General features: G+C 42.6%; 1 protein-coding gene across 1 annotated transcript in view; it reads right to left on the bottom strand.

The window, feature by feature from the left end:
- The window catches only part of SLCO3A1 (solute carrier organic anion transporter family member 3A1), a 539,529-nt gene that overhangs the window by 103,906 nt on the left and 412,308 nt on the right, over window positions 1–23,315 (bottom strand). Inside the window, exons 5-6 of the mRNA XM_073618412.1 lie at window positions 16,086–16,250; window positions 11,260–11,458 (exon numbers count right to left, since the gene is read on the bottom strand). Coding sequence (XP_073474513.1) covers window positions 11,260–11,458; window positions 16,086–16,250 — 364 coding nt within the window. The remainder of the gene's footprint in view (window positions 1–11,259; window positions 11,459–16,085; window positions 16,251–23,315) is intronic.

Consider the following 23,315-nt stretch of genomic DNA (forward strand, 5'->3'; position numbering starts at 1 on the left):
GTGGCACTCCGCAGTCCAAGGCAGTGTTCTTAGAGTAAAAGGAGCCAGTCTTGATTCCCTGAATTCTGCCCTCTAAAAAAAAGGCCACCCATGCCAAGGCCGACCCGCTGATGCCCAAAACTGATCTCATCCGCTCCAGTAAAATTGTATGGTTTATAGTATCAAACGCGGCCGACAGATCCAAGAGGACCAGTGCTACTGAGTCGCCTCTGTCCAAACTGTGAAGGACATCATCATAAACACAGATGAGGCTCGTCTCTGTTCCGCGATCAGGTCGAGATCCGGACTGGAATTCGTCCAAAAGATAGAAGGACTCAAGATAAGCCTGCAACTGGATAAAATACTCCCCTTACAGTGGTGGTTGAATGCCACCCTTACAGTCATCTAAAAAGTTAATTGGTGTCATGCTACTAGCTCTGCCAAGTGTGAATGGACTTGGAAATATGGTACTATCAGATGGAAAGTCAATCAGCATCAGCTCAAGGAACCCCCCGGCCACCAATGGAGGAACCCAATGCTTTTACAGAACCCTGTCTGAGAATGGCTGACTTGATTCCTCTGCAATGAAGTGTTAGGGGGAGCAGGAGCTGTGCACGCAGGGAAAGTCTGTATTCTATTAGCAGATAACAGTTTTCCGAATAGATGTAAATATAAAAAAATTGTGTTGAGGACCTGAAGGGTTTGGTTGTTTTCCAAAAGTCAGCAGGAAGCTTGCTGCTTAGGATTATTAGTATATTATGACTTTTTTTGTGTTTTTTTTTAATGTAACTCAGGAGAAATACAGACTTGGCAAGATGGCACCTGGTCGCCACCCAGCGTAATGACATCACATACAGTATCTCACAAAAGTGAGCACATCCCTCACATTTTGTAAATATTTTATTATATCTTCGTGTGACAACACTGAAGAAATGACATTTTGCTACAATGAAACGTAGTGAGTGTACAGCTTGTATAACAGTGTACATTTGTTGTCCCCTCAAAATAACTCAACACACAGCCATTAATGTCTAAGCCACTGGCAACAAAAGTGAGTACATCCCTAATGGAAAATGTCCAAATTGGGCCCAAAGTGTCAATATTTGGGTGGCCACCATTATTTTCCAGCACTGCCTTAACCCTCTTGGGCATAGAGTTCACCAGAGCTTCACAGGTTGCCACTGGAGTCCTCATCCACTCCTCCATGACAACATCACGGAGCTGGTGGATGATGGAGACCTTGCGCTCCTCCACCTTCCATTTGAGGATGCCCCACAGATACTCAATAGGGTTTAGGTCTGAAGACATGCTTGGCTAGTCCATCACCTTTACCCTCAGCTTCTTTAGCAAGGCAGTGGTTGTCTTGGAGGTATGTTTGGGGGCGTTATGTTGGAATACTGCCCTGCGGCCCAGTCTCCAAAGGGGATAATGTTCTGCTTCAGTATGTCACAGTACATGTTGGCATTCATGGTTCCCTCAATGAACTGTAGATCCCCAGTGCCGGCAGCACTCATGCAGCCCCAGACCATGACACTCCCACCACCATGCTTGACTGTGGGCAAGACACACTTATTTTTGTACTCCTTACCTGGTTGCTGCCACACACACTTGACACCATCTGAACCAAATAAATTTATCTTGGTCTCATCAGACCACAGGACATGGTTCCAGTAATCCATGTCCTTAGTCTTAGTTTTCCAAAGACAACCTCTGGATATGAAGCTGAGCACATGCACTCAACTTCTTTGGTCGACCATGGCGAGCCCTGTTCTGAGTGGAACCTGTCCTGTTAAACCGCTGTATGGTCTTGGCTACCATGCTGCAGCTCAGTTTCAGGGTCTTGGCAATCTTCTTATAGGCTAGGTCATCTTTATGTAGAGCAACAATTCTTTTTTTCAGATCCTCAGAGAGTTCTTTGCCATGAGGTGCCATGTTGAACTTCCAGTGACCAGTATGAGAGAGTGAGAGCGATAGCACCAAATTTAACAGACCTGCTCCCCATTCCCACCCGAGACCTTATAACACTAACGAGTTACATGACACCAGGGAGGGAAAATGGCTAATTGGGCCCGATTTGGACATTTTCACTTAGGGGTGTACTCACTTTTGTTGCCAGCGGTTTAGACATGAATGACTGTATGTTGAGTTATTTTGAGAGCACAGCAAATTTACACTGAGAGCCCCCTTTCACATGGGCGGATACGTTTTCAGACATCCGCTGGCTCAGCAGGGATCAATCCATTGATCCCCGCTGAGCCAGCGGACGACAAGCCCAACTCTGCAGACTGTGCAGAAACGGACCTGTCATATCTCCGCTCTCTTCTATGGGGTAATCAGATGCCTATTTTCATCCGATCTGATCCGCCAGGAAAATAGGGTTTCCATCCATCTGGATTTAGAGGAGTGGATTGGGGCGTATCGGATGTCAGCAGACATGTCACAGCTGACATCCGATGCTCCATAGAGATGTATGGAGCATCCGTTCAGTTTTTTCAGGCGGATCTGAACGGTCTGCTCGTGTGAAAGGGGCCTTATACAAGCTGTACACTAACTACATTGTAGCAAAGTGTCATTTCTTCAGTGTTGTCACATGAAAAGATAATAAAATATTTACAAAAATGTGAGGGGTGTACTCACTTTTGTGAGATACTGTAAGTACTGTAAGTCCCGTCCCTCTTTTGAGAAAGCCAGGAGAGGCGTAACGTGTCAGGTCAGGCAGGACTTTTGTGACATCATCACATTGGGCAGAGACCAGGTGCCATCTTGCCAAGTCTGTATACGAATACTGTGAAGGAACATGTGGCGATTAGACAATTTTATGTGTCCTTTATCTTTGTGTTATTTTAATAAATAATATTAGCAATATTACACTATGAGATTTCTTTTGCACATTTCATGAGTGATATATACGGTGCTGTGGAGTACTGGAGAGGAGACCGAGGTGCTGCTGCTTTGATGCTTATGTAACAAGAGCACTTTTTGACCTCTTTTAATTGTTAAGGGGTCCACCACATCAGGTAGGGAGACACCTAATTGGGGACATGGATGACACTATTGGTGGTAGTGTGTGGTGAAAGATCTTGACATGTAATATATATATATATCTTTTTATTGGACACAGATTGTTATGATTTAACATGGACACTTACTAAGCACTGGATTGTATCTGCACTTTGTAAGCAGTGAGTATTGCTTTTGATTATTGATTACAGTATTGCACTACTATTTGTGTTATTATTTGAATCATGTGCACCATTAGTGATTTAGTGTTGTGGAGCGCTTTTTTGTTTTTATCTATGATTTTTTTTTTAATCTGATTGTTTTAATTTAATTTAGATTTTATTTATTTAAATCTGATTGTTTTTGATTTTTATCAAATTTATTTTAATAAAACATTTTGAGTAAAAATATATCTAAAGATAGTTTTCTATTTAAGATACATTAATAATTTAGTTTATTCAGCATAAAATGGAGCTTAGTTATGTAGCATTAAGGCTGTCTTTTCTACAATATTTTCATTTTTGGTAAACTCATTCAATGAATCCAAGCTCTGCAAGCTGAGATAACATGCACTGCATCAATGTATTCACACAATGTCACAGTAACCATGAGATAAAACAGAATTCAGGAATATTCCTTTATTCCATTGTTTTGCAAATATGTGTACATTACAAACTGTACGATTGAATCGGTTCAGATATCGCTGTTTTACTAACCTGACAGCTTATTATTCTAAATGGGAAACCTTCATTTTGTCTGCAAATATTAAAGATTCTAACTATCAGCAAGAATAAGTCCTTACATTTAAAGAGCACCTGTCATTTCAGATCCATCATGGCAGCGCCTGTTAGCGGGCATCCACTCAGCTGCTGCCGCCACGTCCCTCACCTTGTTGTGTCACTGCCGCATCACCAGCCGTCCCATTAAAGTGAATGAGACTATCGGTGAGGCAACCGCGGGTCAGTGGAGGAGCCGCTGCGGGAGACAGAGATGACAGTTGCCCTTTAAAAATTATGATTTAAATTGAGTTGATTTAAATCAAATCCACCCCGGTTAGGGACCTCAGACTGTAAGCTCTTTGAGGGCAGAGATTGATGTGAATGTACAATATATATATATATATATATATATATATATTTGTGCTCATATGTTTACATACCCTGGCAGAATTTATGATTTCTTGGCCATTTTTCAGAGAATATGAATGATAACACAAAAAACATTTCTTTCATTCATGGTTAGTGTTTGGCTGAAGCCATTTATTATCAATCAACTGTGTTTACTCTTTTTAAATCATATTCAGAAACTACCCAAATGACCCTGATCAAAAGTTTACATACCCTGGTGATTTTGGCCTGATAACATACATTAAAGGTAACCATCCTCACCTGTGATCTGTTTGCTTGTAATTAGTGTGTGTGTATAAAAGGTCAATGAGTTTCTGGACTCCTGACAGACCCTTACATCTTTCATCCAGTGCTGCACTGATGTTTCTGGATTCTGAGTCATGGGGAAAGAAAAGGAATTATCAAAGGATCTGCGGGAAAAGGTAGTTGAACTGTATAAAACAGGAAAGGGATTTAAAAAGATATCCAAGGAATTGAGAATGCCAATCAGCAGTGTTCACACTCTAAGCAATGGAAAATGAGGGGTTCAGTTGAAACCAGGTAGACCAACTAAAATTTCAGCCACAACTGCCAGGAAAATTGTTTGGGATGCAAAGAAAAACCCACAAATAACTTCAGGTGAAATACAGGACTCTCTGAAAACATGTGGTGTGGCTGTTTCAAGATGCACAATAAGGAGGCACTTGAAGAAAGATGGGCTGCATGGTTGAGTCCCCAGAAGAAAGCCATTACTACGCGAATACCTCAAAGTATCCCACTTACAATACGCCAAACAGCACAGAGACAAGCCTCAAACCTATAACGTGAACTGGGATAGGAAAAGGGGTTTTCTGAGATGCTCTTTTGCTGCTTCATAATCTTTCCTTTGCCTTCTTATGCAAAGACTTATAATGAAAAGTCACTCTGAATAACTTTTCTTTGGGAAGATGGGAGTAGTCTGGTCTTTGAGAACAATGAAAGCGAATAGCAAAGAGCCACTCTGAATAACTCTTTGCATATAGACTTGGGTAGATTTACTAGAGAATACATAGGCTGTTGTAGTAAAGAGTCATTCCGAATAACTTCTTCACCCGTAGACCTTCTTAGAACAATCTGCATCCCTATCTGTGCTTGGAGCTCTACCGCCGCCTTTTGACCACTACTTCCCGTCTGTACAGTACTTCCATTTGAGCTAAAGAAGAGATTACTCTGAATAATTCCTCCCGCCTGACTGACTGGAATCCTGGGGCATTGTTGAACCCAAAGTCGCAGGCCATCAGCACCTGTCTCACCGACTTGCGTACCAACATCCCTCAGCCTCTGGTAGTACTGTTCCCCTGGGATTTCACTAACTTGATCAACAGTCCATGTGCCACTCACAAATGGTCGATCGCCCAGTCTTCTTCCGCTTAGTTGCTACTTCTTCCCGATGGTTTCTCCATCCCTCCTCTCTGGTCTGGTACGCTCCCCTTCCCGCAGAGGGCGTCCAGCGACACCAGCAACTACATTCTGTGTGGTGTCACCAACTCCTCTCCTCCGCGTGGCCTGGTCCCCCCCTTCCCCGTAGGGGGGGGGGGCTCCGCTTTGCTCCCCATAGGGGGCTCTCTCTCTGATCTCTCCCTCTCCGGACTCCTTAACCAGCATGTGACCCCAGCTTATATGTGAGTCCCGCCTCCTGCCAAACAAATTGATTGGCTAGAACTCCACACATGAGCTGCCTGCCACTCGGATCCCAAGTCCAACCTCTCTTCCAAATCCATTTCCACTGAAAGTACAAGGAGGCATCTCTGGGTCTAAGCACAGGTGGCCACACCCTACACTACACTGACACTCCCAGTTCCCAAAATAAACAACCAGGCCTGAGATAGGAATACAGGCCTGCCTAAATTTACCTGAAACTGTACCCTATCAGTTAAACACTAAAAGCTCACCTACTTGAAAGTAGGTGACCGCTACATATATATATATATATATATATATACACACACACACACACAGTGTATGTAAAGCGCTGCTTAAAATGATTGATGCTATAGAAGTACTTGCAATTATATTAAAAATCAAACTTAAGCAAAGGTCCCGGCAATCAGATTTATGTTTTTATCCAGACTTTTAAATAGAAAATGGCATCTAGTATTTGATAAACGGCAACCGAAAAGCCTTCACTTTACTATGCACAACTTTTTTTTAATGTTTTTAATAAACTGTATAATCTACAATGGGCAAAGACCAGAAACAAACGTCTATTTTTGGGATATTGTATAGCTATCAGTTGGTTATTTTTCCCAGTTATCAAAGTTCTCTTTCTTTTTAGTAAATTTATGAAAATGGCTAAGAGATTTACATTAATTTCCTCAACCAAAGAGTAATTTTACAAATGACAACTGTAATCTAGGAATCCGGGAGTGCGTTGTATATGGTCTGTCTGTTTACCAGGATCTATTGTAACAAAGGATCATTGTAGAAAAAAAAAAGCAACGCACTGCTCTCTTAAAAGACTGTGAAACGGCAGGTGTGACATTTATTGCAGTTTAAAGCAGGTAAGAAGTGCACTTTGAACACTCTTGCTTGGTTTAAACATCAATAAATGCTGAGACTGTCTGATATACTTTGTAAAGTGTTCTCTTTTACAGTACGGCCATTCTGGGTTTTTATGTATTTGACTAGTAGAAGTTTTATCTTCTATCTCTGAATTTCCAGACTGCCCTAGCTTTCTGTACTAGGTAGTCTTGGATAAAATGCATTTAAAATAAAGCAAACAGACAAGCTGGAGAACTAACAAATAATTTATAGACACCCATACAGGGCAGAAGAACTGCAACAGATGCCACTGGTCCATGTCTAATGATAGATGGGAGCAATCTTCAAAGATTATTGCCAGTCACTGAGAAAGATCTGAGGACCTTCACACGCTGGTGCGGTGTTTGAAGATCCTTTCCACATTCTATTTACACATTTGATTATGAAAATCTACAGTACATGTGCTTAAAAATAATAGGTTTCAAAGCTACTAATGAAGTATCACAGTTGATAACTGTACCAGCTCTTCATTTTTTTGTTGTTAATTTTTGGGCAAAATAAGAGGCAGTAGGGGCGCTGTTGCCGTATAGTTCTGCCCGCTGCCCACCTATGCTCCCACCCATAGTGTGCAATGTCAGAATCTACCTCAGTGTGAGGTGGCGGTAGGGTGGAGTGTGCGGCGGCAGCAGATTTGGGGAGCTGCTTGTTGTCAAAGCCCAGGATGAGCTGAAGCCAAAGAAAGGAGAAGCCATATTTAGAGTCCAGGAGGAGCAGCATGAGTGCTGTGTGAGTTACAAAAAAAGTGTTATATGGGTGGTTACTAGTGCAGTGGCCCCTCAGTGTCACTTCTTCACTGACATTGGTAGGGGGCACATTACCACTGACACCAATGCAGGGGGGTCACTTGGTTGCTGACACCAATGTAAGGGGGTACTTCATCAATGTCATGGGAGACATCTCCACTGATACCAACGTAGGGGGGCACATTACCACAGACACCAATGCAGAGAGGCACATTACCATTGATCACAAATGTAAGGGGGTATTTCATTACTGACACCAATGTGGGAGGGACATATTACCACTGATCACAAATGTAAGGGGGTACTTCAAAACCGACACCAATGTAAGGGGGTACTTCAAAACAGACACCAATGTAAGGGGGTACTTCATCAATGGAACCAATGTCATAGGAGACTTCTCCACTGATACCAATGTAGGGGGGCACATTACCACTAATATCAATATAGGGAGGCACATTACCAATGATCACAAATGAAAAGAGGCACTTCATCACTGAAACCACTGAATCACTGAAAGTAAAGGGGCTTTTTCCACTTATCACCGATGTAAGAGAGTACTCAGAGAGACTTTCTTTGTAGCATAGCAATTAAAGCATATTTTGTGGGTACAAGGACTGTGTCACATATGTGTTGTGTATAAAGGCAGTAGACAAGGCATTCGTTGACATCTTCAAGCAATATTAAGTAGCCATGGACTTTTGGTGGACATATAGGAAAAATAGTAACACTGATATAAAATTTAAGAAATTTTTTTGGACATAGATAAAAAGAGAAAAACAGGAAATGCTGCAGACATATAAAATATGTCTATTTTTAGGTTCACATAGATGTAATGATTTAAGAGAAATTTACATGTAAACTTGACGTGTTTCGAATGATCCTCCTCAGGAGTACATGCAGAGCTCGAGTCCTGCGGGAACGCATTGGAATGACATTCCTGTACTTTTTCCGCAGCAGGAACGCTGTTCCCGTTAGCAGCCATGTCCTGCAATTCACATGTGTGGTGTCTGTCACTGTGTCACAGGCACCTTCATTCTGGCACAATACAGTGTCCCGGAATGAAATGAGGACACACAGCCACCCTACTCGCTGGAACTGGTTTATAGGGCCGCCCCACCTGGCGTCTAGCAATCAGTGACGTCACAATCGGTGTCTCAAAGTGATCCTGAGAGGAGCGAGGCCTGCGCTAGTAATGTGAGTCCACCCACCTCCTCTCTATCTCTGGCCACGGTGCCCAGCCAGGGACTCACTGATCTTCTTCAAGTGTCTCCAGTCTCTGCCCCGTGAGTCCCACCTTCTTCTCCGGCCTGACGGCATTCTGGGGGGGCGGGATGACACCAGGATCAGACTAGGCACCACAGCTCCCTCCTTCCCTTCTGGGATCTCCTCAGCTGCACACGATGTGCAGGGAGAGTGGGGGAGGAGGGAGTGAGGCAGAGAGAGACAGGGTGCCCAGGATCTGACCGTCCTGCATGCTACAATCACATCTCTCCCCCTGGACTATAGCTGCCTCCTCTTCGGCTCTGAAGTACAATGACCAAGAGGAAGAGCCAAGAAGGAGGGACACCACGCTACAGCATTTACCGGGGGCTAAGCTACTGTATGTAATAACAGAAATATTGCAGGGGAGGGGGACACTGACAAGTAACATAACATCTATACTGCTAGGAGTGATTTTAGGGAGGGGGGTGGGGGTTAGAGGATATGTTCTAGGGGGGCTTTGATTTGGGTTAGAACCAGTGCTAGAATTAGAAGGAGGGGGGCATATTTTAAGTTTGACCCCCCCAGCACAATTCCTCTTCTTTCCCAAAGACCACCCAAGCACATATCCTCTAATCCTCCCAATCAAAGAACCCATCCCAGCTCCATCCATTTCCCCCCCATCCCAACCCAGCTCCATCCACCCCCTCTGATCCCATCCCAACTCCATCCATGCCCTCCGATTCCACTCCGGCTCCATCCACCCCATCCTATCCCAGCTCCATTCACAACCCTGATCCCATCCTGGCTCCATCCGTTACCCTGATCCCATCCTGGCTCCATCCATCCCCCGATTCCATCACATCCCGGCTCCATCCATTGTGGCAGGTTAAGAGGGGGGAACTGCACCAATGCACTAGCCCGCTTAGTGCCGGGGGGTGTGACACAATTTTTTACCGCACCAGATGACACCAACCCTAGTGACACCACTGGGTGAGGAGAGGAAATGGAATCAGATCGGAGTTGGAGAAGGTGATACAAGTCAGGGCACTGGGGCCCTGGGGGACAGACAGTAATAAATGAAGCTGACAAGTGAACCGACCCCCACTTGTCAGCTTCATGTATTACTGTCCCCCCCCCCGCAGACCCTCAGTGGCCAGCTTCATTTATTACTGTCATAGTAATAAATGAAGCTGACAAGTGCCTCCAATAACCTCCTGTATCATGTCCGCAGCCTGCAACCATCTCCTGTATCATGTCTGCAGCCTCTAATCATCTCTTGTATCATGTCCGCAGCCTCTAACCACCTCCTGTATCATGTCCGCAGCCTCTAACCATCTCCTGTATCATGTCCGCAGCCTCTAACCACCTCTTGTATTATGTCCGCAGCCTCTAACCATCTCCTGTATCATGTCCGCAGCCTCTAACCATCTCCTGTATCATGTCCGCAGCCTCTTACCACCTCCTCTATCATGTCCGCAATCTCTGACCATCTCTTGTCTTTTAACATATCTGCAGTCTCTGAGGGGGAGTCTGGAGAGGAGTCAAGAGTGGGTGTGCCGTCTGGATGGGGGTCATGGGAGACGTAAGAAGTATGTGGACTATGAAGAGGAGACTATAGGATAAAGCCAGAGCCGCCAAGCTGGAGCCGTCTGACTGAGCCCTGCACGGTGCACCTGGGAGGAGGCCAGTGACAGTGCCGCCAGGCCAGTCTAAGTGCAACCTATCAGTGGCCATCAGTGTAGCCTCATCAGCGTACATCAATGAAGGAGAAAATTACCTGTTTGCAAAATTTATTAACAAAATATAAAATGGTTCTGTTATTTTTTTAAAACCATTTCGGGTTTTTTTCATTTTTTTAACAAAAAATAAAAAACCCAGACTTGATCAAATACCACCAAAAGAAAGCTCTATTTGTGGGAAAAAAATGATAAAAATTTAATTTGGGTACAGTGTTGTATGACTGCGCAATTGTCATTCAAAGAGTGACAGCTCTAAAAGCTGAAAATTGGTCTGGGCAAGAGGGGCCCAGTAAGCAAGTGGTTAAGAAACGAATATTGAATCTTTCATCACATTAGACAAGGAATACAGTCTCAAGTTTTTTGTTTTTTTTTCCTATTTTATTTTCACATTAATATAAGGCAAGCAGCTACTTTATGTATCTCTAAATGTATAGACTGTGCTTACATTAGCTGTCAAATCAGAATTTAAGAGCTTCTTTTATATGTATTTAGAACAAGGATAAATGTCCCTGACATTTTCCTTTTAACAGCCTTAAGTGTCTGTTTCTCTAAATCGTCTGTAGAAAAATAAAAACAGAACAGAATATGACTAATTATGGCGTATCAATACTGCTGGAGATTTATGTAAGCGCAGTAATAAGTACTCCTGTCACTTTTAACTCCTTTATAAAGACCTTCTCAAAATGCTAGCTGGCTGATTTTAACAGCGTGTTCTGCTCAGCTTGTGTTATAGAGCTGTGCGGCTATAAAATCCTTTAGTGACATCTGTTTCATCGCTTAAATTAAGTAAACTTGACCTTTTGTATAGCAGCGACTTAGCTTGGCAAAACTGCATCATTGAGCAGAAAGTATCAGTGAATGGTATACAACGTTAGGCTACTGCAGAAAATGTCAATTGGTAATACTCACACGTTTCCATAGGGAACAGTTATTCCTGCTACAGGCCCCGTGTCACAGCCAAGGAAGAGGAAGGACACGTAGCAGGCTGTGGACACTAGGTTCACCAGCATTGCCATTCGGATGGCACCAAGGGCAGATAAACTTAGTTTCTTCACCAGAAGTCCACCTAGGAAAATGCCTAAGCAGGCACATGGTATTGCTGTCATACCTAGAAGAAGACAGAGTTTATATCACTACCATTATATTAATTTCTGCAACAAATGTGAAAGTATCAGAATATACCAGAGCTGCAGATGTTTAAAACGAATGTACCCTTCCAGTGACCCCCCCCCCCCCCATCTTTCCCCAAACTGCAAGGGTAAAATTTTCGTAAGTCTAGGGGAAGATGAGGACAGTGTATTCTTTACCTTACCTCCACTTCAGCAGGCTTTGGTTCTTTCCTTCTTTACGCCAAATCTCCAACCTAAGGCCCCTTGGCTTGGCTATGGCCAAGGAGTCTTAAGACTAGAGGCAGCACTGGATTGAGGGAGCCTGCCAGAATGTGGAATAAGGTGTTACTCTTATTCATGAACCTAGACCAACGGAACTCCCACTCCATCATAGTTACATAGTAGGTGAGGTTGAAAAAATACACAAGTCCATCAAGTCCAACCTATGTGTGTGATTATATGTCAGTATTACATTGTATATCCCTGTATGTTGCGGTCGTTCAGGTGCTTATCTAATAGTTTTTTGAAACTATCAATGCCCCCCGCTGAGACCACCACCTGTGGAAGGGAATTCCACATCCTTGCCACTCTTACAGTAAAGAGCCCACTACGTAGTTTAAGGTTAAACCTCTTTTTTTCTTATTTTTAACGAGTGGCCACGCGTCTTGTTAAACTCCCTTCCGCGAAAACGTTTTATCCCTATCGTAGGGTCAGCAGTACAGTATTTGTAAATTGAAATCATATCCCCTCTCAAGCGTCTCTTCACCAGAGAGAATAAGTTCAGTGCTTGCAATCTTTCTTCATAACTAATGTCCTCCAGACCCTTTATTAGCTTTGTTGTCCTTCTTTGTACTTGCTCCATTTCCAGTACATCCTTCCTGAGGACTGGTGCCCAGAACTGGACAGCATACTCCAGGTGCGGCCGGATCAGAGTCTTGTAGAGTGGGAGAATTATCGCTTTATCCCTGGAGTTAATCCCTTTTTAAATGCATGCCAATATTCTGTTTGCTTTGTTAGCAGCAGCTTGGCATTCCATGCCATTGCTGAGCCTATCATCTACTAGGACCCCCCAGGTCCTTTTCCATCCTAGATTCCCCCAGAGGTTCTACCCCTAGTGTATAGATTGCATACATATTTTTGCCACCCAAATGCATTATTTTACATTTTTCTACATTAAACCTCATTTGCCATGTAGTTGCCCACCACATTAATTTGTTCAGATCGTCTTGCAAGGTTTCCACATCCTGCGGAGAAGTTATTGCCCTGCTTAGCTTAGTATCATCCTCAAATACAGAGATTGAACTGTTTACCCCATCCTCCAGGTCGTTTAGGAACAAATTTAATAGGATTGGTCCCAACACAGAACCCTGTGGGACCCCACTACCCACCCCTGACCATTCAGAGTATTCCCCATTTATCACCACCCTCTGAACTCGCCCTTGTAGCCAGTTTTTAATCCATGTACTCACCCTATGGTCCATTCCAACGGACCTTATTTTGTACAGTAAACGTTTATGGGGAACTGTGTGAAATGCTTTTGCAAAATCCAGATACACCACGTCTATGAGCCTCATTTTATCTAGATGGCAACTCACCTCCTCATAGAAGGTTAGTAGATTGGTTTGGCAAGAACGATTCTTCATGAATCCATGCTGATTACTGCTAATGATATCGTTTTCATTACTAAAATCTTATATATAGTCCCTTATCATCCCCTCCAAGAGCTTGCATACTATTGATGTGAGGCTAACTGGTCTGTAATTCCCAGGGATGTATTTTGGGCCATTTTTAAATATTGGTGCTATATTGGCTTTTCTCCAATCTGCTGGTACCATTTCAGTCAGTAGACTGTCAGTAAAAATTAGGAACAATGATCTGGCAATTACTTGACTGAGATCCCCAAGTACCCCTGGGTGCAAGCCATCCGGTCCCGGTGATTTAATGTTAATTTTCCCAAGTCTAATTCTAATTATGTCCTCTGTTAGCCATGAGGATGCTTCCTGTGATATGTCACGAGGACAAACACTGCAGTTTTGGTTACTGAAGCCCCCTGATTCCCTTGTGAAGACTGAGTAGAAGAATAAATTCAATGCCTTTGCCATCTCCCCATCCTTTGTAACCAGATGTCCTTCCTCATTCTTTATGGGGCCAATATGGTCTGTCCTTCCTTTTTTATTGTTTACATACTTAAAGAATTTCTTGGGATTTTTTTTGCTCTCCTCCGCTATGTGTCTTTCGTGTTCTATCTTAGCTGGCCTAATTGCACCTTTACATTCCTTGTTGCATTCTTTATAAAGTTTGAATGCTGATGATGATCCCTCAACCTTGTATTTTTTGAAGGCCTTCTCTTTTGCTTTTATATGCATTTTTACATTAGCGTTAAGCCATTCAGGACGTTTGTTCGCTCTTTTAAATGTATTACCTAATGGGATGCGCTGGTTAATGCCCTTATTTAATATGCTCTTAAAGAGAACCCATCTCTCCTCCGTGTTCTTTTTTCCTAAGATTTTATCCCAGTTTATATCTTCTAGGAAGGTTCGTAGTTTAGGGAAGTTGGCTCTTTTGAAATTCAGTGTTTTTGTATTTCCCTTATGTTTCCCATTTGTGTGATTTATACTGAAACCAATTGACCTGTGATTGCTGTTTCCTAAATTGCCCCGTATTTACACATCTGTGATCAGGTCTGTATTGTTTGTAATCAGTAGATCTAGTAACGCTTTAAATACTAGTTGGTGAGTCCACCATCTGACCCAGGAAATTGTCCTGCAAGACATTTAGAAACTTTAGGAACAGACAAATGCGTGGTTTCCTCCCCCCAGTCTATGTCTGGATAATTAAAATCCCCCATTATGATAACACTTTCCATCCTTGCTGCTAATCCAAATTACTGTAGGAGGTCCGCCTCCCCCTTCTCCCTCAGGTTAGGGGGCCTATAGCATACTCCCAGTATTATTTTCCCCTTAGCTTCATCTCTTTGGAGCTCTACTTATAAGGATTCCACCTCCTCCCTAGCTCCCTTAGTGATGTCATCTCTCACATTCACTTGTACATTATTCTTGATATACAGACATACCCCTACCCCTTTTTTACCCTCTCTATCCCTGCGATAAAGGATATGCAGTGGGGCAAAAAAGTATTTAGTCAGCCACCAATTGTGCAAGTTCCCCCACTTAAAAAGATGAGAGAGGCCTGTAATTGTCATCATAGGTATATCTCAACTATGAGAGACAAAATGTGGAAACAAATCCAGACAATCACATTGTCTGATTTTTTAAATAATTTATTTGAAAATTATGGTGGAAAATAAGTATTTTGTCAATATCAAAAGTTCATCTCAATACTTTGTTATATATCATTTGTTGGCAATGACAGAGGTCAAACGTTTTCTGTAAGTCTTTCTGCACAAATTGGTGGCTGACTAAATACTTTTTTGCCCCACTGTATCCTTGAATGGTTCTGGCGCGATCCTTCTCCACGCCAAATCACCAGCCTGTGGGTGGTCCCTTGGGTCATCACGTGCATCGAAAGGCTATTAACCATTCATTGGAATGTGAAAGAGGCTGGAATACAACCGTGGCCAAAGTGCCTTAGACAGAAGACAACATTGGACCAGTCACATGGATTGAGGGAGAATGCTGGAATGGGCATTAAGGTATTTTTCTTATTCATGAACCTAGGCCTAACCTAGTCCTAACCTTACCCCCCGCTCCAGCAGGCTCTGCCGCTCTTCCTTCTTCATGCCAAATCAGCCTTTGGGCAGTCCCTTAGCGTCATCACATGCAATGCAAGGCTATTAAACCTGCATTATGTGTGAAGGAAACTGAAGTGCAACCATGGCCAAAGTGCCTTAAAATGTAGGTAGCATTGGACCAGTCGCATGGATCGAGGAGCCTGCCAGAATGGGGAATAACCTATTCCTCTTATTCATGGACCCCTAGACCTAACAGAAAGTTGGTGGGGGGGAGAGTCACTGTAAGAGTAGATTTTGTCTAACTTTTGGAGTTTAGCTTCTGGTAAACTAGAAGAATAGGGAGAAAGTGTGTTACATGTGGCATGGCTGACTTTCTGTTCTATATTCCCAAAAAAATAAAATAACAGCAATCTGCCAATTCTAAGCCTATTTTGGTCTACAATAGCAATTAACAATAGACCGTAGGGGAGATTTATTAAAACTGGAGCGTGCAAAATCTGGTGCAGCTCTGAATAGAAACCAATCAGCTTCCAGGTTTTATCAAAGTTTAACCGAACAAGCTGAAGTTAGAAGCCGATTGGCTATCAGGTACAGCTGCACCAGATTTTTCTCTAGTTTTAGTAAATCTCCCCCAAAGTATCTAGGGCCCAGCAATACGCTGCTAGAATAGTCAATGTTTAATAGGTTTTGGCCTCTAAAATCATTTCAAAAGTTCAAATGATTAATCCCCTGAACTATGCCATGGTCCCACATAACATGCTTTTTTCCTGAGCCATAATTTAAATCAACATGAAATTAGGCCTCCAACACATTAAAGTTCGTGTTTCACAGTTCTGCAAAAATTGCACTTTTGAACAATGCTGCTAAATATCTAGACTCGACACTAAAACTGCATGCAAATAAAGACATTTCTATGCTCTTTGTTTTCATCTCACCTAGCAGTTGATTGGCTGATGATGTTGTCAAGTTAAATTGTTGCTCTAGGTATTTCCCCAGGAAAGCTGCAAAGCCAGCCACCACAGCAATTTCCATGCAGGCTGCAAGAACGATGCAGGTGAACACAGGGTTGGAGAGCAGGTGCTTTGTGACTTTTGGAATGACTGAAAAAGAACAGAGACATCTGGATGATAGTGTCAGAAAGCATCAGTGTTGAATTCATTTTGACATTCAGTTGTTTACCAGACTTTCTTCTCAGTGAGCTAATACTTGGTATTTTCTGTTACAATGAAAACTACGCTGGGCTGAGCATTTGACCTGTTAAAACCACTAACCGGAAAAACCGAACCTGCTGCACAGAGAATACTGTGAATGCATCAAACAAAGCTGTTTTATTAAAGGCAAAAGAGCTTGTCTTGGGGACATCAAGACAAGAGCCTACTTAGGGCTCATGCACACTGCAGCTCAAAGAAGCGGCTCCAACAGGCTTTTGAGCTCTTTTAAGCTTTATTTTTTTCTGCCTAGAAACTCCCCTCCATGTTAGCCAAAGTGTTTAACCTCTTGCTTACTGGGCACCTAAACCCCCCCTCCTGCCCCGACCAATTTTCAGCTTTTAGTGCTGTCACTTTTTGAATGACAATTGCGCGGTCACACAACACTATACCCAAATGAAATTTTTATCATTTTTTTTCCACAAATAGAGCTTTCTTTCGGTGGTATTTGATCACCTCTGGGTTTATTTTTTGTTAATAAATTTTGCAAACAGGTAATTTTTCTCCTTCATTGATGTACGTTGAGGCCACACTGATGGGCACAGATAGGCTGCACTGATGTGCACTGATAGGCTGCATTGATGGGCACTGATAAGGCGACACGGATGGGCACTGATAGGCTGCATTGATGGGCACTGATAAGGCGACACTGATGTGCACTAATAGGCAGCACTGGTGGGCAATGATAGGTGGCATTGATGGGCACTTAGAGGTGGCACTGATGGGTGGCAGTGATGGGCACTGGTAGGTGACACTGCTAGGTGGCACTGATTGGCACCACTGGTGGGCATCGATAGGTGGCAATCGTGGGCATTGATAGGTGGCACTGATTGCTGGCACTTATGTACTGGTGGGCACTGATTGGTGGGCACTCTGGGCACTGATTCGTGGCACTGGCAGGCGGTACTGGTGGTCACATATGAGGCGGCTCTGCCTCTTCCTCTTCGGGACAGATGACCCTTCAACAGAAGCCTGTGACCGGCTTTTTTTCTCCTCACGCTGTCAGCGTGAGAAGAAAAAAAAAAAAACGCTTACCGATCATCTGTTTACATCACGTAACCAGCTGTCATTGGTCGACAGCTGATCACGTCGTAAGGGGTCGGGATGGACCCCTTACTCTGATCTGTGATCACCCGAGTCTCATTGACTCGGGTGCTCACAGAGTGTGCCGCATGCGCCCTTCAGGGGTGGCATGGCGAGCATACAAGGGGGAGGGCGCCTCCCGGCAAAGCAGACCTGCGCTGTAGCCGTCATTCGGGTATAGCGCGGATCTGAAGGGGTTAACTTCCTAAAACTGGAGAGTGCAAAATGTGGTGCAGCTGTGCATAAAACCAATCAGCTTCCAGGTTTTTATTATCAAAACATAATTGAACAAGCTGAAGTTAGAAGCTGATTGGCTGCCATTAACAGCTGCACCAGATTCTGAGTGCTCTAGTTTTAGTAAATCAAGCACAATGTGTCCATGCACACTAGGACTTTTTCAGGCATATGCTCCTACAGGCAGAAAAAAGACACACCAAACTCTCATTTTTGAGAGGAGCTAGTACCCAAAAGAGCTAAAAAAAAAAACTAAAATAAACTTGAAAACGCGCAAAAACGTTTGTTCCAGCTTTTTGTCTTGTTTGTACAGTGATTAAGAAAATACTATCTAGGACAGTTTGTGAAAAAAAAAAAAAAAAACACTTATGCTCAAAAAAGCTCAAAGGAGCTTGAAGAAGCTCAATAAAAACATGCACAAGGGCACAAAAAAGGACAGGGCTTCTTCAAGCTGAAATAAAAGCTGCAGCGTGCATGAGCCCTTAGAGTCTTAGACCATGTTTGAAGAGAATGCATAACACAAATCCTAATGTTTATGTATCTCAGTAATCAGGTAATGTGGCAGCCAGACAGCCCTTTAGCCCTGGTTCACACTTGTGCAACATGAAAGTAGCACAACTTCCAGTACGATTTTGCTGTACCACTTCCCTGCAACTTCAAAACAACTTCAAGACGACTTTACCGATAAGAAGCATTTCTGTGCAACTTTGATGGAATCAAGTGTTTTTGTTTTTTTTTCCCGAGCACTCCATAGCAGATTTACTGCTACAGGGCGGCCGTGCTGTACAGGATCACGTATATATACACACGTATACAAGTGATCCTGCTTTTCTGGGTATCGCCGGCAGCTCGCTCCCACTGTGATTTCACACAGCGGGTACTGCAGACCCGATGTCCGCCGGTACCCGCTGATCATTCTGTACACTGACAGAATGCTAATCTGCCTATGTAAACAAGGAAGATTGCCGTTCTGTCAGTACAGAGGACATGGATCCTGTTTTCTGGCAAAGCAGGGACACTGATCCATGCCTTCCATTAGTAAAAAATACCTCTTCCACTACATTAAAACATCAGCTAGGCAACACAGTTAACCCCTTGATTGCCCTATGATTTTAACTCCTTCCCTGTCAGTGTCATTAGTACAGTGACAGTACATACTTTTCAGCACTGATCACTGTATTAGCGTCACTGGTCCCCAAAAAAGTGTCAGAAGTGTCACTTCGTTTCCGGTTTGTCAGTCACAATATCGCAGTCCCACTATATTGCCGCCATTACTAGTAATAAAAAATTTTAAATATCCCATAGTTTGTAGACACTATAACTTCTGCACAAACCAATCAATATACGCTTATTGGGATTTTTTTTTTACCAAAAACATGTAGCAGAATACATATTGGCCTAAATTGATGAAGAAATTCGATTTTTTAAATTTTTTTTTTATTGGTCATGTTTTATGGCAGAAAGTAAAAAATATTTTTACCACCAAAAGAAAGCTCTATTTGTGGGAAAAAAGGACACCAATTTTATTTGGGTTCAGCGCCGCACGCCCATGCAATTGTTAGTTAAAATAACGTAGTGCCGTATCACAAAAAAAAAAGGCCTGGTCCGGAAGGGGGGTAAATTTCCTGGAGAGGAAGTGGTTAACCCCCATCTCTCCTCCCTGGTCATCCTTGCTGCCTAACAACTTCCTGCCAAGCACTTTTTTCACACCTCAGCGTAGCGGAAACAAGTGTTTCTGCTCACATTTTTTTCATGTTTTTCAAAAGCCCCAAAGTAGCTCTAGAACATTTTCAGTGATGGAGTGTCACATTTTTTTAGTGTGCATTTTGGCGCGTTTGTAGTGCGTTTTGTGGTGCAGAAAAACACGCATATGCTAACCTTGATTGGGGTGTCATTAACAATTAGGCTGCATTTACATCTGCATGCAACCCACACAGAAAATGAGCACTTTGCTGCACATTTCAGAAATGCGCTGCAAATGCACATTGTGTTCGCGTCGCCATAATGGGGCAAGGCAGACGCGATGCGCGTTTACAAAATGTGCACATTATTTCCGTGGGATTCGCACATTCAGAAATGCACAGATGTGAATACAATAATTGTTAATGACACCCCAATTGTGGTTAGCAGACGTGTATTTTCCTGTGTGACAAAACGTGCGACGCTCTACGACTGAAAAGTTTTTGAGCTACTAAGGGGCATTTGTTCCACGTAGGGCAGCCCATTTAAATGAATGGGCTGTCCTATGCATAATACACATTTAGGCATAAAAAAATGCAGAAAAATAATATGAGCAGGAACATGCTTTCAGGCTATGCTCAGGTGTGAGGAAGGAATTTTTTTAGGCAGCAAGGTTGACCAGGGAGGAGAGGGTTAAAAAAAAAACCAGATCCTTCAAAGTGGCATGCTTATCTTTTCTGATGCGACTTCTGTGAGATAACATACAAGTCTATGGGACCAAGTCGCACAAAAGGTTTTTTTGCTGTGACCTGAGCGTGGCAATTAAGGCGCCCCCATTAAAAAACATAGGAAGTCCAAAGCTGCATGACAAGTCGCGTTGGTGTGAACCAGGGCTTAAAAGCAACTCCCCCTATCAAGTAAAGAGCTTTGCCAAATTGAACTATCTTCATAAAGGATGCAATTTCCCCTGGATATGAAAAAGCCAAGATCATTTGTGCGGTGGACTACCCACAGCTTCCATGGGATCTCGCTGTTTCTCTAGATCTGGAGGACTGCAGTAAAATCTGGTCTACAATAGTGAAATGTTCCTTTAATCCAACCATTTTGGAAACAACATATCAGTGGTATTGGGTACCAGCTCAAATAGCTCATGTTAACCTGAGTTATGGTGGCAGGTGCTTCAGGCAGTGTGACCTACCTGGAGACGTACCACATACTTGGTGGTTTTGCCCAAAGTTGACTGCATTTTGGTCTAGAACGTTTGGCCTCCTTCAAACTTTGTTTCATAAATTTGTCCCAAAAGATGCAAGGATTCTACACCATATAATTCCAGGTCTAATTTCAAAACAACAGAAATTAGTGACATTCTTTCTGATGTCTAAACAAATGATAGCCACAACCTGGAAGACACCCATAGTCCATTTTCAAGAATCCAAACACCGCATGAATACGATGCTGGTTAATTAGAAATAATCCAGTGTTCTAAAAAACCCAGAATCTAAATTTCTTAAAATATGTGAGCCATATGCCTTTCCATATTTAAACTCTTCTAGACTAAGTAACTTCTAGTCAACTTGATAAGCTCCTAGACAAGGTCCAAGGGGGATATATTCGTATGTATCCCTACCAGTGATCCAACCTGTAACTGGTCCCTAACTCCTTTTCTCAAATCTGGATCCTGATCTCCTTCTTTAATTACTCCCATCCCCCAGGGTTTCTTTAGCCCCCCTATCTTACCAATTGACCTTATAACCTCCCTTCTCATTGCTTTCTTCTGTCTGGACCTACAGGCCCAACAATAATCTGGACCCCAAATGTACGGGTTGTGACTAATAAGACCACTCCAAACAGCATCCTCTAGAAGCCTTGCCTCTGATGACCTCTCAAATGGTTCCATATCTATATAATTTATACATAACGGTGAGGAAAGAGAAGTTGTTGCATAGAAATGAGCAAGAGTAGGGTGAGAAGAGTTACCAACATTAAAAGGCTGCTAGACAGGGGGTGAAGGACATAACACTGCAGCTCCCCCCGCTAGCCTAGTTGCTGTGATCTCTATTCTTATGGCAATGGAATCAGAAATAGTAGTCCTTTACCCCTGCAAGGTCTATAGAGAATGTTGGATTATACAGAACTAATATCATTCTACGGAGCATTCTAGTTTCAAGATTAACCCTTTTTTTGAATAGAAGTGTCTAATTGAGCACATAAATTTTAAAGTGGTTACTCTGAAGTAGGAAATTTGGTTAATGGATCCAATATCAAATTTTCTACATCAGTAAACATCTTAATTATTTTAATGATAACACAGCTTGATCTGGAAGTCATCATAAAGTATGCTCGCACTCCTTTGTCTTAATAAGTTGTGACTAATTTCGCACAGAATTAAAAGTGATAATCTATCTGTTTAACATTTAAATCAGCAAAGTGCTAGAAAGGTTTTTTGGTAGCATTCATGCTGCAGGATAAAAAAGTTAAATAGGCTTTAGGAATGGAGCCAATGCATTTTAATATCCATATTAAAGAAAATTCTATCACTATGAATGTTGATCAAGCTTTGGATTCTGAAGAAACCGAGGCCTTTAAGTTACAAAGCAGCAAGCTAGACGCAGTGAACCCTTTTAACCAATCAGTAGTCATTTGTTGACTGCCCTAAATCAAAGTTAAAGCAGATCTTCACACATTTTAGTGACTTGGCTCCTTTGCATGCCAACGATCCTCCGCTGCACAACTATTGTAAGTTTGCCCACTTACCAAGAAATTAAGGGTCTAAAATTTTTTCATAGGTGTATTTTAAATGATAGAGACAGAATATCAACCAAAAATCCAGAAAAAACACAATATAAATTGAGTTGCAGTTCAGTGTGTAAAATAAGTATTTAATCCCCTACCAACCAACAATAATTCTGGCTCCCAGAGACTGGCTACAGTATGTGCTCATGTGGTATACAGGTTAGTCCTGTCAATTTAAGAAGGTGCTCCTAGTGACAACTTGTTATGTATTAAATACACCTGTCCACAGAATCTCTTTCTTCCATTCAAACCTCACCTTCATGGGCAAGACCAAAGAGCTGTTAAAGGACGTCAGGGACAAGATTGTAGACCTGTACAAGGCTGGAATGGGCTACAAGACCATCAGCAAGAAGCTTGTTGAGAAGGAGACTGTTGGAGGGATTGTTCACGAATGGAAGAAATACAAAATAATCATCAATCACTCTCGGTCTGGAGCTCCATGAAAGGTTTAAAGGGATGGTGAACCCGCGCAGTGAACATAAAGACTTAATTGGTAAAATTTGGAACTGCTGCCTCCCAACAGGCAGTCACCCTAAAATGGGGACAACTGAGATATATTAGAAATGATAGAAGGGTTTGGCGCTGTTCCTATTTAGTTTCCTACCTCCATATAGGTTACTAGATTAAAATAAATTCTTAGGTGCACCGTGCATATATCAAATATTAAATACAAATTAACAATATGGATTCCCAAGTATACCGTGCATGAGTCAATTAAATATTCTGCTGCAATATTGTGCAATCATAGGTGATACATAGACATAACTTAAATGTTTACATATGTAATATTGCTAAGGAGGGAAGAAAGGGGGGGGGGGGGGGAGGCAGAAGGGAGTGAGATAGGAAGGTGGGGAGGGGGTGTAGGAAGTCTGTTCCTAAGGAAAATTACAATGACAAGATAAAGTGCAAATGTGCTGGTGTAATCCAAAAGGCAACAGTGACAAGATAAAGTGCAAACGTGCTTCAAAATTCTTTAGTAAGTCTCTTGTGCCATATTCTTGTGCTGTGGTGATAATCCTTCACTTATAATATCTCTTTGCTCTGAAAGTGCAGCCACTCACCAGATCACTTCACCCCTGCGGGGGTAGTAGGCAGTTACAGTTTTATCGCCACTGTACAGCGATCGCTGGCGGGCTCAGGATCGTGGTATATCATATATAAAGAGAG

Source organism: Aquarana catesbeiana, linkage group LG03 (assembly GCF_042186555.1).
Source record: "Aquarana catesbeiana isolate 2022-GZ linkage group LG03, ASM4218655v1, whole genome shotgun sequence".
Taxonomy (NCBI): Eukaryota; Metazoa; Chordata; class Amphibia; order Anura; family Ranidae; genus Aquarana; species Aquarana catesbeiana.